General features: G+C 35.2%; 1 protein-coding gene across 7 annotated transcripts in view; it reads right to left on the bottom strand.

Moving 5' to 3' along the window:
• Positions 1–15,678, bottom strand: part of BLNK (B cell linker) — a 793,385-nt gene that overhangs the window by 152,995 nt on the left and 624,712 nt on the right. For 4 of the 7 annotated variants that reach the window (XM_053692400.1, XM_053692403.1, XM_053692404.1 and 1 more), the window contains 2 exons: positions 6,928–6,984; positions 3,140–3,189 (listed from right to left, as the gene is read on the bottom strand). In XM_053692400.1, coding sequence (XP_053548375.1) covers positions 3,140–3,189; positions 6,928–6,984 — 107 coding nt within the window. The remainder of the gene's footprint in view (positions 1–3,139; positions 3,190–6,927; positions 6,985–15,678) is intronic. The other 3 variants (XM_053692401.1, XM_053692406.1, XM_053692405.1) reach the window with 1 other exon arrangement.

Below are 15,678 nucleotides of genomic sequence, written 5' to 3'. Positions count from 1 at the left end.
GCAGGGGGCAGCATTGCACAAGCATTTCACCAGTGATGCTTGGGCAATGTTAAATGCAGACAGCGTATGCTGTCAGCATTTAGCGAGGTCAAGCAGACATGATTCGCTACAGCGAATCATGTCCGCTCGCATCTTAGTAAATCTACCCCATATAGTCAAAACATGTTTAGATTAAAAAATAATGTAAAAGAAATCTATTTTTTTTTTTTTTTTTTTTTAAAAAAAGAATGACTGCTATTTTCAGAGCTAGTCTGTTTTGCTCTTTAAATTAAAAAAAACTGGGGCGAGTCTACCTAAGCGGCGTCACCCCCAAAAAAGCCATATAAATGCGGCGCATATATTTCACCCGTTGCACGCTAATTTTACTCCCATAAGCTAATACAGAACCGCGTCGCAAGTTAGTATCACATATTCAGCGCAAGGGCTTAGGCTACGAAAATGGTGAAACGTTGCTCCATTTTCAGCTTGCCACACATAGGCAGGCGCAGCAAGCCTTACGCTGAAAATGTGAACAGCATAACTCCCTGAAAAATATAAACTTACACCTAACGCATGCGCAATATCTACCTGTCAACCGCAATCCCCCACCGCAATAACTAAAAGTATATTAACCCCTAATCTGCCGAATCCCCACATCACAATATGCCTAATTAAAGTATTAACCCCTAATCCGCCATTCACCCACATCACAAACTACCTAATAAAGTATATTAACCCCTAAACCGCCAACCCCCCACAATGCAAATAACTATTTAAAATTACTACGCCCCCTAAATTAACCCCAATTACATAAAATTTAAAATATACTAAATTACAATTAAAATAAAAAAACCTAACATTACTTTGAACAGCCAATAGGATTTCAGTAGCTCTCATTCTATTGGCCGATTTGAATTTGAAGGTATGCCTTATTTAAACGCATAACTTGCATTCAATATTCAGGGTACAGTGGTTATCATACAAAGAGGATCCTCCACGCTCCGTGGTCACAGGTCTTGTCAATAGCTCCGTGGTCGCAGGTCTTGTCGCCGCTTGGAAGAAGACTTCACCGCCGGACTTCAGGATCCGTGAGTACCTATCTGGGGGTTAGACTTAGGCTTTTTTAAAATGTTTACATTTTGTAGGATTTTATTTGGCGGTAAAAAAGAGCTGAATGCCCTTTTAAGGGCAATGCCAAAACAAATGCCCTTTATGGGGCAATGGGTAGCTTAGGTTTTTTTAGTGTTCGTTTTTTTTTTTGGGGGGGGTTATTACTGTTAGGGTAAACTTATTTTTTTTAAATGTAAAAGAGCTGTTTAACTTAGGACAATGCCCTACAAAAGGCCCTTTTAAGGGCTATTGGTAGTTTAGATTAGGCGGTGTTTTTATTTTTTTGGGGGGGGCTTTTTTATTTTCATAGGGATTAGGTTTAATTTTTTTATTTTTTATAATTTGGTTTATTATTTTCTGTAATGTTAGACTTTTTTATTTTTGTAATTTTAGATTCATTTAAACTTAGTTTTTTTATTTTTAAAGTAATGTTATTATTATTATCATCATTTATTTGTATAGCACCATCAAATTCCATAGCGTTTAATTTTTTATTTTAATTGTAATATAATATTTTTTAGATTTCGGTAATTGGGGTTAATTTAGGGGGTGTTCGGTTAGAGGGCTTAGTAATTTAATTAGTTTTTTTGCGTTGTGGGGGGGTTGGCAGTTTAGGAGTTAATAGATGTATTGTGATGTGGGGGTTAGGAGGTTAATAAGTTACTTTGCGATGTGGGGATTTGGCAGTTTAGGGGTTAATACATTTATTAGGTAGTTTGCGATGTTGGGGTTGGCGGATTTAGGGGTTAATACTTTTATTAGGTAGATCGCGTTGTGGATGAATTGCGGATTTATGCATATTGCGTTGTGGTGGGGTTGTCGGTTTAGGGGAAAATATTTTTAGTATTAGTTGCAATGTGGGGGGATTGTGGATATAGGGGTTTTTACGTGCCGGGTTTATTTTTGGGAGGTGGGTTAGACTTTTACGGGATATTTAACTTTTTTTTTTTTCTTAGGTGCCGGCAATTTCTAAAGTGCCGTAAGTAACTGGCGACTCCAGGAAATGTGAATTTTTGGACATCGCTAGTTTATCCGACTTACGGCACTTTATGAACTGCCAGCGGAGTTATGTGATTCCCCCAGGTGAAATTACGGGCGGCGCAGGTTTCAGCAGTTGCGCTGAAGCCTGCGCGCATATGTAATCTCGCCCCTGATGCTCAGTTCATTACTTGAATTAACTTGGACCATGCAATGTGCTTCTTAGAAAATATGTAGAATGTGGATTCCAAAGAGTAAAACATGTAATAAACTTACCTGAAATATATTTGCATTCATCAGGGGATATAGTTCATAGATCAGAGTGGATATATAAAAATATTACAAGAAACTCCATTAATGGTTATTAATCAGAATTAATTGCTAAATAACCAGCATTTCAACCTCCCATTTCAACAGGACATTTTGGTGGCTATATTGGAGAACCAGGAGTTGATTATTCTCTAGTTAGTCTGTGTGACATGATATTCACTTGTAAAGTCTTCCTGTGCACATACGGTGCACAGCAGCACTGTGACTGCCATCTTGGAAACTTGCCACCATAGTGTAACAGCAAATCAATACACTTTTCATACACTGTGAGCATCACTACTGATTACAGGGCCAAATGGGCCACCTAGAGGTGTGAGCCCAGTCTCAATTGATGCCCCTGTAGTTACGCCCATGAATCTAGTTATATGTCTTTGCAAACACATAGAAATAAAATAAATAGTGGTTCCTAAATCTACAAGCAACAAGTTATTTATTAAAACTTTGTTAGACTTTGGAAAAACATTTTATACATAATATTTTTATCTGGGAAGATCAAGGAAATAAAATCATTAAAATACATTTTGCTTAACAGGTGAAAATACAGTATTTCTTCATTCAAACTTAAAATGGACATATCTTGAATTATGATTTTAAACTAGAATTACAACCATATCATATTACCAACATTTACTATTATTTCAGCTCATTGGTGCTCTTTATTATATTAAAGAAATGTTTGTACATTGGATACTTTAATAAGGCAGTATAATATGCATACTTTTCTACCTTAAACAGTTCTTACCTGAAGCATAATCTCGTTGTGGAACACTTGGTGGTGCTTTATTTGTTATTCTACAAGAAAATGTTCATATTATGAGAAAACAGCAATGACAGAAAAATGTCGAGAGTTCATGTTAAATAATAATTATAGACATAGGAAAAGTTAAATTGACAAATGAGGCAGAAGAGCATTTAATGCACATAAATTATATTGCACAAAAGCAATCATTTCCCTCACTATATAAAATTAAGGACATCATACTTATAATTCTGAAGGCAATCTTGCCTAGATTTAAAATATTTTACCACATTCTTAAAGGGATATGAAACCCAATTTCTTTCTTTCATGATTCAGATAGAGCATGCAATATTAATTAACTTTCTAATTTATTTATACTATTATTTTGTCTTTGTTCTATGGCAGGGGTGTCCAAACTTTGCTATCCAGAGGTTTTGGAACTACATTTCCGATGATGCTCAGCCAGCATTTTATCTAGCTGAGCATCATGGGAAATGTAGTTCCAAAACCTCTGGAGAGCAAAGTTTGGACATCCCTGTTCTATGGTATATCCTGTTAAAAAGCAGCTTACGGGCCTGCCCATTTCTGAAGCCCTATATGGCAGCAATTTTGCAAGAATGTTATCAGTTTGCAAGAGCATTAGAGGGCAGCGCTATTTCCTGTCATGTAGTGCTCCAGATGCCTACCTAGGTATCTCTTCAACAAAGATTATCACAGAAACAATGTAAATTGGAAACTTTTTTAAAATTGTATGCTCTATCTAAATCACAAAATAAAATAATTGGGTTTCATATAGAAACATAGGCCTAACAAGTCTGACCAATATTTCCTAAAAGTATAAACGTATCTAGTCCGTAGGATAGCCTTATGCTTATACTAGGCATTCTTAAAAGTCCCCCACAGTGTTTGTCATTACCACCTCTTGTGGAAGCTTATTCCATGAATCAATATCCCTTTAAAGTCTGATGTAGGTTATGCAATTAACAAGGCCCATTAAGACATCTACTCATCTGGAGTCTGAAAGGCGGATTAAAACATTAAAGGGACACTTAACCCAATTTTTTTATTTCATGATTCAGATAGAACATGCAAATTTAAGCAACTTTCTAATTTACTCCTATTATCAATTTTTCTTTGTTCTCTTGCTATCATTATTTGAAAAAGAAGGCATCTAAGCTTTTTTTTGGTTCAGGATTCTGGACAGCACATTTTAATGGTGGATTAATTTATCCACCAATTAGCAAGGACAACCCAGGTTGTTCACCAAAAAAGGGCCGGCATCTAAACTTACATTCTTGCACTTCAAATAAAGATACCAAGAGAATGAAGAAAATATGATAATAGGAGTAAATTAGAAAGTTGCTTAAAATGTCATGCTCTATCTGAATCACGACAGAATTTTTTTTGGGTTTAGTGTCCCTTTAAATATAATAATAATAATAATAATAATAATAATAATAATAATAATAAATAATAATAAATAATAATAATAATATGTTATTCCAGAAGGTATACAAAATATAGAATTGGCATCACAAAAGTACAATTTTTTACAGTGTTGTGTGCCACTACCTTAAATTCTCATTGATTTCTTTGTCTTTTTTCACAAGCTTTCTTAGTGAATACAGAGAGAAAAAGAAGTGATAAACAGGGTTGATGAGTTAATTTCATCAATCTTCTTTCCATTCCTAGCTAGTAGCTACTGTATGTCAATCACAGTGTACTCACAATTAAACAAATAATTCTACATTAGCATTGTATTTTAAGCAAAATAACTATTTTTATGATCAGATACAGATCAATTTTGGAAAAGTAGTTTAACTCAGGAAGCCTGTAAGGTTATTACTTCATAGTAACTATTGAAATGATCACATTTTGGAGGCACTAACCAGAAATATTTTGTATATGCAAGCTAAACAGACAATTGGCTCCCTTTCCAATCCAACAGAAGTGACATGTGAAATTATATGCACTGTCTAGTGATTTTTTTAAAAAAAACTGCTCAAACTACATAAACATTATAAAGGGAAACTCTGGTTAAATATTAAAAAAAACACTTTTTCACAGACTTTTCAAGTGAGTTTTTGTAGTGGTTTTCACTGAATATCATGAGAGAATAATATGCAGCCAAAGCAACCAATTCATTCATTGTTAAACGAGGACTGCCTAATGTTTTTGAGTGCAAAATGTATCACTTAACCAATAATATCAATTCATGACACATGCAATTTATGTTGTAGAAAAATATACATTTCAGTAATTTTATAATTACATTTTTAAATATCCATGCACTTAAATACGGATATCAAAATTACATTGCATACAAGTTAACAAACTGAGCATGTGCATAATAAAACCTTGTGAACAGCCAAAAAATGCTGATCAAATCAAGACAAAATGAGTTAATTAGATAAATCCAAAATGCCTATTTTTCACTATAAAAATATATTGAAATATGTTTTTAAAACAAGTTTAATATTTGAAGTTTTTATTTAAACTAATTATTTGTTAAAGTGGCATACAATACCCTACAACAAAAGGGACACATCATCAGTTGACCAAAAATGGCAAAAAAAACACGTGTGAAAATTTAGTGTATTCTAGTGACTTTAATTGCACACAAAAACATGCTCCTTGAGGGTTAAACACTATTTATATATAAAAAGTGCAGTTTTTTTTTTTATTTTTATTTTTTTAAGGCTTGTAAACTTTAAAATGGGGTTTTGATTTTAATCACCTACTTGTTAACTTTTTATTGACCCATTCTTTGGTTGTAGGGATTTATTTCCCTTTAGGTTACAAAACATATTTCAATCAATATATTTTAAATGTAATCTACTCCCATATGTATATTCCAAACAGAGACAACACAATATGTATTTCAAGCAGTAATTATAATCCCAGTGAAAATATTGCAGATAAGGGATTTTTTTAAAGCATTAGATCTGTTAATCTGGTTTTAGTGGCACATTTTGTATAAAATATACACATTTCCATTTTGAAGTTCTTTAAATTTATAGTTTTTGGAGTGTTAGGGACACACAGAGAAATATTGTATATCAGGGGTCACAGATTTTGAAAGTATACCAAGATCCCCCCCCAACAATTTTTTTTTTTTAAAAATATAAAGATTGCCAGCTACTGCTTTTGTGCATGGTTTTCCAAAATGGTCAAATGTAAACTAAGGCATTGGTAAGACTTTGCAATTTTTTTTTAAAACAAAGCAAGCTAAGCATTTTATATGTAGAAGAATTTTAGAAACGTAGAGCACAACATCATGTTGCATTTAATCTCTGTCTGTTAATGTCACAAAACCCCGTTCTGTCTAGCCAAGATAAAGACTAACAAACAATGATGTGAGCAAGAAGCAATTAGATTATTGTAAAATTAAAATACACATTTAGAATGCTATAGTGTGACTGTATTTGGTTTATACTAAACATCGACATTTGTATTTAATAAATATATATTTAACAGACCTCCTACTTTCCTTTTTATGTATGTCTTAATAATACAACTTTATTTGGGTTTGTATTATTCTTAGACCTTCATAAATAATTTTAAAAAATAAGTGAAAAAAGAATTTCCTGTATTTCGAGAGAGTCTCTTTATGCATAATTTGTAAATAGTATTGTACTTACCTGAATGTTGTATTTATTTATTTATTTATTTATTATGGTTTTGTTTTAATTATATTGCAAAATTGGCAACAACAAAGATAAATGACAAAGGCAGACATATAAAGCATACAAGACTGGAAGCGACATGCAACAGAGCTTTGATTTTCATACCGATCCCAAGTATCTTTCCCAGTTTTGCAAAATAGAGCGACTTGATCGTTTTGGAACCTAAATATCAATAAAAGAAATTGCTCACATAACAAATTTTCATTAAAATGATTATGTTTAATTAAAACAAAAGAAACCCACAACAACAAGGAAATGAGACAGAAGTTAAGATATCTATACATCAGTGGTTTTCAACTGTTTAATAAAAATGGAACATTCCAAAAATATACCCAGACTGCACAGTTCAATTATCATCCTACGAGTATATGAAGTTTCAATTTTAGAATTCCTGTTTACATAAAAACAGATGTAGTTCCAGATCAGGTGTCCAACATTTCCGTACAAAGTGCTACTTTTTCCACTCTCAGGGCCAGTAAGCAAACTTAAGAAATGAACACTTATTTAGCAATATAGGTCATCATTTCAGTTTGCTGAAGTACACTAGCTTACATATATACACAGATATAATTATATTTATATATTGGTTTCACTCAGAGAAGATGTGAATTAACCAGTTGTAAAGAAAAAGGACTAGCTTTAGTCAAATGCTTATTGTAATGTAATGTAACCATGTACTACATATAAACAGTTTCTGTGAGCGCATAGACCCTGTAAAAGTCATGCAAAAGTCACAAAAATATACAATTTCATATCTCCAAATTTTTGCAGGATGCCTTCTGGAACTGGGAGGTCTAGGCTGAGTGAGACTTGGGGATGGAATCACATGGTGTTTTTTTAGGACATTTATGGGAAAGAGAAAGGTGTGGGAGGCATAGTGAGGCAGGACAGTTGAGAGTTCTGCAGTCTGGGTTAGTTAAAAAAAGACTGGAGGTTTGTACTGTGCTCTCCGGTGATTGAGTTGGACAAGCCTGTTCTAGATTAACTACCAGATTTGATAAAAAATTCTAACTGTTCACTTTTGTTTGGCAAATTTAAAAACAAGTTGAAAATCTGTGATGTAAAAATTATAAAAGGCATGCAAAATTAAGAAATATAATCCATTTCCCCACATTATTGTTAGAATATAGAAAGATAAATAAATAAAAATGATGCTTACCTGATAAATTATTTTCTTTCGGAATGATGGTTTATAGGGCTCCATAAAATAGTTGATATATTTCCCACCACTAGGAGGAGGTTAAGAACCCATACAAGAGCTTAAAATTCCTCTCATCTCCCATCTATATTCAATTCAATGTATAGGCTAACAGATAATAGGAAACATATAGGTAGGAAATACAAAGCAGGGTCTGTATAAGGTGTCAATTAGAACTGTTGCCCAAAAATTTAAATTGGCAGGGCCTATGGACCATCATCCTTCCGAAAGAAAATAATTTATCATCATCAGGTAAGCATAAATTATGTTTTCCCATCGTAAAATGATGATGGTCAATAGGGCTCCATAACATATGGGATTAATACCAAAGCAGATGGTCTATGTTATGGAATGGATGGGACAATTTTTCTGGCAGTTCCTATTTAGCTGACACTGCAGCCTGAAGTACTTTCCTGCCAAACGCTGCTTGAAAAGAAGCAAAGACATCAAAGCGATAAAAATGTGGAAAAAGTATGCAGACAATAATATGTTGCAGCTTTGCAAATCTGCTCCAAAGATGCATTATTTTTAAAAGCCCAGGAAGTTGAAACTGCTCTCATAGAATGAGCTGTGATAAGCTTAGAAGGTGACTTTCCCACCACCATGTAAGCCTTGTGAAACACTTGATTGATCCAAGAGGCCAGCAGTACTGTAGTAGCCTTTTGCCCCTTACGAGTCCCAAAGTAGTGAACAAAAAAACTAGAAGAAGATTGTCTGAATTCTTTAGTAGTTTAAAGATAGAACTTCAAAGCTCTGACTACATCAAGAATCACTCCTTAGAGTTAGCGGGATCTGGACATAAGGAAGGAACAACAATCTCCTGATAGATATTTTTAAAAGAAACAACTTTAAGAAGAAAATCATATTTAGTATGAGTTACAGCCTTATACCTGTGAATAATTAAAAATGGAGAATATGACAAATCAGAAACTCTACTAAATGAGGAGATTGCTAAAAAGGAAAGCACTTTCCAAGATAAAAGCTTGATATTAATGGAATGCATCAGTTCAAAAGGAGGACTATTAATATGGAAATAACTAGATTCAAATTCAAGGGTGGTGAAATAGGTCTCACAACTGACCTTATTCTAACACCTGGACAAAAAAAAAGTCTGAACATCAGGAAATTTAGCTAACTTCCTATGAAAAAGAACAGATAAAGCAGAAATTTGACCTTTTAGGGAGCTAGCAGACAAACCCTTGTCAAGACCATCCTGTAAAAGATAAAGAATTCCTAAAGGAATGCCAAGAATACCCTCTGGAAGAGCACCACTCAAATATGGCTTCCAAATTTTGTGATACAATTTTTTGTGTCACAGGCTTTCTGGCCTGAATCAAAATTTCTATGACCGAATCTGAAAAACGTCTATGTTTCAAGACCAGGAGTTAAAAAAAAAAAAGACCTTCGAGACAAGATATTACTGAAGCTGACTCCAGTTTGATCTGAGCAATGTCTCTTGGAAGAAGAAAAAACTGAGGAAACAGTTATGCTAGATGAAATTCCCATGAACATACCAAGGTGTCTATCATGTGAGCTTTTGGATCTCTTGATTTTGCACAATACCTTGGAAGATTGTGATTAAAATGAGAGGCAATCAGCTCTATGTCAGGTAAACCTCATTTGATCACTAAGCGATCTGAAATATCCTGATGGAGAGACAACTTTCCTGGATGGACTGATTGATAGCTGAGATAATCTGCTTCCCAGTTAGTTGTTCACACCTGGTATGTCAATTGCTGATAAGGAGCATTGATTCCTCTCTGCCGAAGACAGAATCTGAGACATCCATTATGATTTATGTAGACCACCACTGTAATATTGTCCGACTGGAAACAGATAAAATTTTCCTCCTTCAATAGGGGCCAGGACTGTAAAGCCCGAAGAATTGCTCGAAATTCCAGAATGTTGATTTGTAACCTCACCTCTAGAGGAGACTAGACTCCTTGCGCACTTTGAGAATCCCAGAACACCACCAGCCTAAAAGACTGTAGATAATTCTTTGAAAACTGATTTAGCATAAATAGTTGAAGGGGTCACAAGTGGAGAAGGGCAAAAGGAACTGCATCTGAAGCAGCTACCATAAGACCCACCACCTCCATGCACTGAGCTACTGGTGGAAACTGAGCACTTTGCAGGTTAAGACACGCCTTCTGAAGCATTATTTTGTGGGGTTCTATCAGAAATAGATGCATAAGGATTGAATCTATTATGACTCCTAGAAACGCTACCCTGGTAGCAGACTATAAAGAGCTTTTGGAATGCTCCAACCATGGTCTTGGAGAAAAGACAGAAGCTTGTGAGTAAGAGTAATAGCTAGAGTCAGGGAAGGGTCCTACACTAGGATATCATCCAAATATGGTGCAAGTGAAATACCATGAGCTCTGATCACCGCCAACAATGCACCCAGCACCTTTGTTAAGATGCGAGGAGCTGTAGCCAGACCAAATGGGAGAGAAAAATAACTAGTAGTGTTTGTCTAGATATGCAAACCTCAGGAACTGATAGTGATCCCTGTGGATAGGGATATGCAGATATGCATCCTTGAGGTCTATAGTAGTCAAACTGACCCATTGGATTTAGGTTAAAATTGTGCGGAATGTTTCAATTTTGAAAGTTGAAACCCTGACAAACATGTTTAGGGCTTTCAAATCAACGACAGGTCTGCAAGTCCCTTCGTTCTTTGGGACGATAAACATATTGGAGTAAAACATCTGAGCTTGTTAAGACACTGATATTGCTATAACTACTCTCATATCCTCTAAATCCTGAACACATTGCATAAATGCAGCCACCTTTGAAGGATTTTTGGGGACATGTGACAGAAGGAATCATCCTCAAGGAGGCCTGGACCGAAAGCCTATTCTGTGTACTGGGAAATTATGTTTTGATGTCAGGGGTCTTGAACTGACCTGAACCAGGCCTTCTGAAAAAGATTTAGTCTGCCCCCTACCAGAACCGATTCTGGTCTGGGGTCTGCACCTTGATGCAGATTTGGCATTGATGTTTAACTTCTTGGACTGCTTGTTCTTTGCCTATGAAGAACCAAGCTTCCAGGCAAACTTGGAGGACTCAGGCTTCTGAGAAGAGGAGGACTTCCGATCCCCCGAGGGACGAAAGGAACAAAAACAATTAGCCGCTTTGTTCTTTTGTTTCGATTTCATGTCCTGAGGGAGATAAGCGTAATTTACCTATTCTTTAATACAATGTCTGCTGACCAAGATTTAACCATAAGGCTCTTCCTGCCAGCACCATCATAGACATTTTCTTAACATCAATCTTGATTATGTCCATCACAGCATCACACAAAAGAATTGCTATTCTCCGTAGGGATAGTAGTGCATTTGGCAAGGATGGAAATAGCTTCATCAACCTTAGGAATGGTTTCCCACACTTCCACATTTTGTTCTGGAATGGGAAACATTTTCTTAAATGTGGAGGAAGGAGCAAAAAGCATGCCTAATTTTTTCTATTCCTTGGCTATATAGTCAAAGATCAAATCAGATCCCTGAAATACCTCTGAATTTTTTGGAGTAGTCATGAAAACAGCATTTAACTAAAGTCCCCTGGCTATGCTGTACCTGTGTCAGAATACCTACAAATAGTCTCTGAGCTGTGTGTGTGCTGTGGTAAGTCACTTACCTGTAGTAGCCCTCCTCCACTGGCTTACCAGGCACCAAGCTGCAGCAGTATCCAATTGGGAGCCCATCCAGTGCTGGTACCAGAAACCGCAGAAGATATCTGAGGAAATAACGTTGTCCCCCAGGGAAGGCTAAGGACAAGTCCCAGCGGCACCTAAGGGTAGTTATGGCTGAAGTCCCCTAGGGAAATACTGTGCACATAACAGAGTGTTTTATGTCTCTGTATTATTTAGCTGCTGTGAATTCTCTCTTCTATTTTTTGTGTGAATAATAAGTCCCAAGGATAATGGGTCTCACATTGGTCTGAGCTCCAAAATATAAATCCACAAGCAAGAACCACCTGTATTCTGAACCATCTCCTGCAAGGCCAAGAACAAAACTAAATAGAGATGAGAGGTATTTTAAGCTCTTGTATGGGTTCTTGACCTCCACCTAGTGGCAGGAAATATATCTCATATGTTATGAAGCCCTATGGACCAACATCATTTTACGAAACAAAATATGTTCAATCAAAGGTAAATGTTAATACAAATAAAAGAATCATAATGCGTTTCATGTACATGTTTGAATATGTGTGTACCATATATTACTCAAAACAGCAGTCCTTCATTTTCCTTTCTATGTTTAATATCTATGTTTCCATACTTCCCAACATTTCTTCATTCCGGGACTGGGGACATTTCTGGAAAAGTGTCCTGATTTAGTTTGTAAAAATAATTATACATCAGAAATAATGGGGTTACAGGGTTTATGTAACTGAGTTCTCAGTTATGACATATGGGGGGGGGGGGGTCAGGGGCCATGCTTAAGGTATATTTTGTACACATAATCAGTGTTTCCAATATCATTATTATTAGAAGTAGTTACTGTTGTTTAACTTTGTGAAGCCTGGAGATATGAAGGAAAGGGAAAGCTATGGGAGAGAAAATAAGGAAGAAAACTTATTCCTAAATTATCCTGGATGGGAGCTCTGCTATTCTTATAATAATAATAACTAGTATTTATATAGTGACTTTCTCCCAGTGGTACTCAAAGTGCTATTTCAGCGCTCGCTCTCGGAATTCACCAAATCGGCAGCTGAATAGTAATAGTTGTTATTATTACCCAATTTATTGGTACTCATTTTAACGACCTCGGAAGGATGAAGGGCTGAGTCGGCCCTGCCGGGATTTGAACCTGTGACCTTGGATCTTTTAAACAGGCTTTTATGTTGTAGTCAGGGCATTTACCAACTGAGCTACCTCACCGGCCATTCTTATGTTATTAAATAATTATTATTCTTATTTGGTAAAGTAATTTTATTGCATTTTTAACAAACATTAAAGGGATACAAAACCCATTTTTTTTTCTTGCTTAGATAGAGCATGCAATTTTAAACAGCTTTCTAATTTACTCCTATTATCAATTCTTCTTCATTCTCTTGCTATATTTGAAAAGCAGAAATCTAAGCTTAGGAGCCGACCATTTTTGGTTCAGACCTTGGGTAGCGCTTGCTGATTGGTAATTGATAATAGGAGTAAATTAGAAAGTTGCTTAAAATTGCATGCTCTATCTGTATCATGAAAGATAAAAAAAGTAGGTTTAGTATCCCTTTAAGATAGAAAAAAAACCACAAAAACGTGTAATAAATGCGTAGAGTAACTGTAGAGAGCAGAGTAACTGTAGTAATATAAAAAAACAAGAAAAAGGGATAAAGAGAAAAAAGTAAATGGAAAATTACAAACAAGTTACAAATGTCTACTGAAGTTTAACACAATTTGTAATTAATCTAATTTAGGGTAGTCCGCTTTATTGTTACAAATTAACCAGGTTAAGTTTATAATATTTTTTTGATAATGGAAATAATATTGTCATAAGAATGTAATAAGGGAATCTGCTAGGAGAGGGGGCTTCCCTCCATCCTCATATGACCTCAAGCAACATCAACCCAATAAAACACTTCATTTAAAGGGACATAATAGTCATATGCTAAATCACTTGAAACAGGAAAATATCACCTGAGCATCTCTATATAAAAAAGGAAGATATTTTACCTCACAATCTACTCAGCTCAGCAGAGTAAGTTCTGTGTAAAAAGTTATACTTCACCTGCTCCCAGCTGTAGGTAAAAATAAAAAAAAATGAAGAAATGAACAGCAGCCAATCAGCATCAGCAGTGCTGAGACCATGAACTCTTACTGTGATCTCATGAGATTTCATAGTAAGCTTCCTTTACCTGATTGGTGAAATAATATGAGAGTTCACGAGGCTCATCCTTTCAGCTGTCCCAGGACAGATACACTAAAATGCTGCTTAGAAATCCTTTACAATGGGAGGTGGCTACTGAGGAACTTTTGAGGTAAAATATCTTTCTTTTTTACATAGAGATGTTCAGGTGATATTTTCTAGTCAGCTTTTTACAGCTATGCTGCATCAGTTTCAAGTGTTTAAACATTTGGGTATTATGGCCCTTTAAGAGAGAAATCAAATGCATCTGATTTAACATAATAGATGGGGAGGTCTGTTATTTATATAACTGATATTACTTGAGCAATAGAAGTTTGCAAAACACTCCCTATCTTACATTGTAGATTCTGTACAGCCTAACATATACTATCTTGGAGACAATATATAGGCAATTCTTTAACAGATATGGTCTTGTCTTGGAATATACGGTACAGTAGCTGGCATAAAGTATGCCGCAGGCTCCATACATCTGATCTGGGGCCACCAGGGGATAATGCTGGCATAAAGAGAACTACAGGGGTAATGCATCTAATCTAAGGGTCTTACTTTGATGTTAAACTTTCATAAAGGGGGCTGCAGGGGCTATTTATCTCATCTGAGGCCTCACATAGGCTTCTAGCTGGTATAATGGGTGTTACATAGAAATGCATTTTATCTGAGGTTTCATATGGGTGTACAACTGAGATAATGATTCTACAGCGTTCCCAGTCATATGCTGGCATAACGGCTTCTATAGGCATTCCTAAAGGTATCACTGCGGCATCTGAATGGTAACATTTTCACTCTGTATTTGATGGAAAAAATAATAATTACTACTCAATTTCTTATAAATTGGAAACTTTTTTTTTTTAACTCTATTCTCTATCTTAATCATGAACAAACATTATTGTGTTTCGTGTCTCTTTTTACGACACATTAAAGTCATATTTCAAATGCAGATAAGCAAATCAGCACTGCATTGTAAGAAAAAAAGTTTTAAAATATAATTGGGTGAAATCTACATTGTTCTGCAGTCTAGGGACTCTTGAGTATGTTTATTTTAGCTCCTTTGCAGTGACCAATAGGGACAGATATAAATAATCTGATCACTAATTAGGGAATCATGGAGGATATACTCTCTCTCTCTCTCTCTCTCTCTCTCTCTCTCTCAGGGCAGTGAAAAAACAAAATAATGGAAGGGACATTAAACACTAAATGAATGCTAGATATAATGATGCATTCAAAGAAAAGATTAGTTTGAGAATAAAATGTAGATGCATCTTTTAAAGTTTAATTAGCTGTTTAAATATTAACAAAATAAGTGTACAGTTTTAGGGTCTATAAAAAACAATAGGAGCTGCCATATTGTAACTTAGGTTACCTTCTCTGCTGTGGCCTATTAGGGACAGTTATAAATAGGTCACTAGAGTGAGCAGCCAATGGCTGTGTAGAATATAGCAGTGTTCTGCACTTCCATTTCTAACAGGAACTGAAAAGCTCACTTTTCAGAATGAAATGCCAGGAAAAGGGGGCAAAATAAATAATTATATTGCAGAGGTTTTTTAATATATTCGATTAAACATTTTTAGATGGTAATATAAAATGATCAATGTCCCTGTAATGTATATTACAACGTTTTTAGAACATTAACATTAAACATTTTAGGAGAATAAGATTGTGTGCTCAATATCCCTTTGTTGTTACTTTAAGCTACTGCTTTGGATACTATAACAAATGTAATGTAAAGAGAAAACATATAAATGCAACTGCATATTCTTTGAAGGGGCATTCCAGCCAAAATTCAAATGTTCTTCA

Source organism: Bombina bombina, chromosome 9 (genome assembly GCF_027579735.1).
Source record: "Bombina bombina isolate aBomBom1 chromosome 9, aBomBom1.pri, whole genome shotgun sequence".
NCBI lineage: Eukaryota > Metazoa > Chordata > Amphibia > Anura > Bombinatoridae > Bombina > Bombina bombina.
Note: the sequence above shows the minus strand (reverse complement) of the source record. Positions and strands in the feature narration are given on the sequence as shown.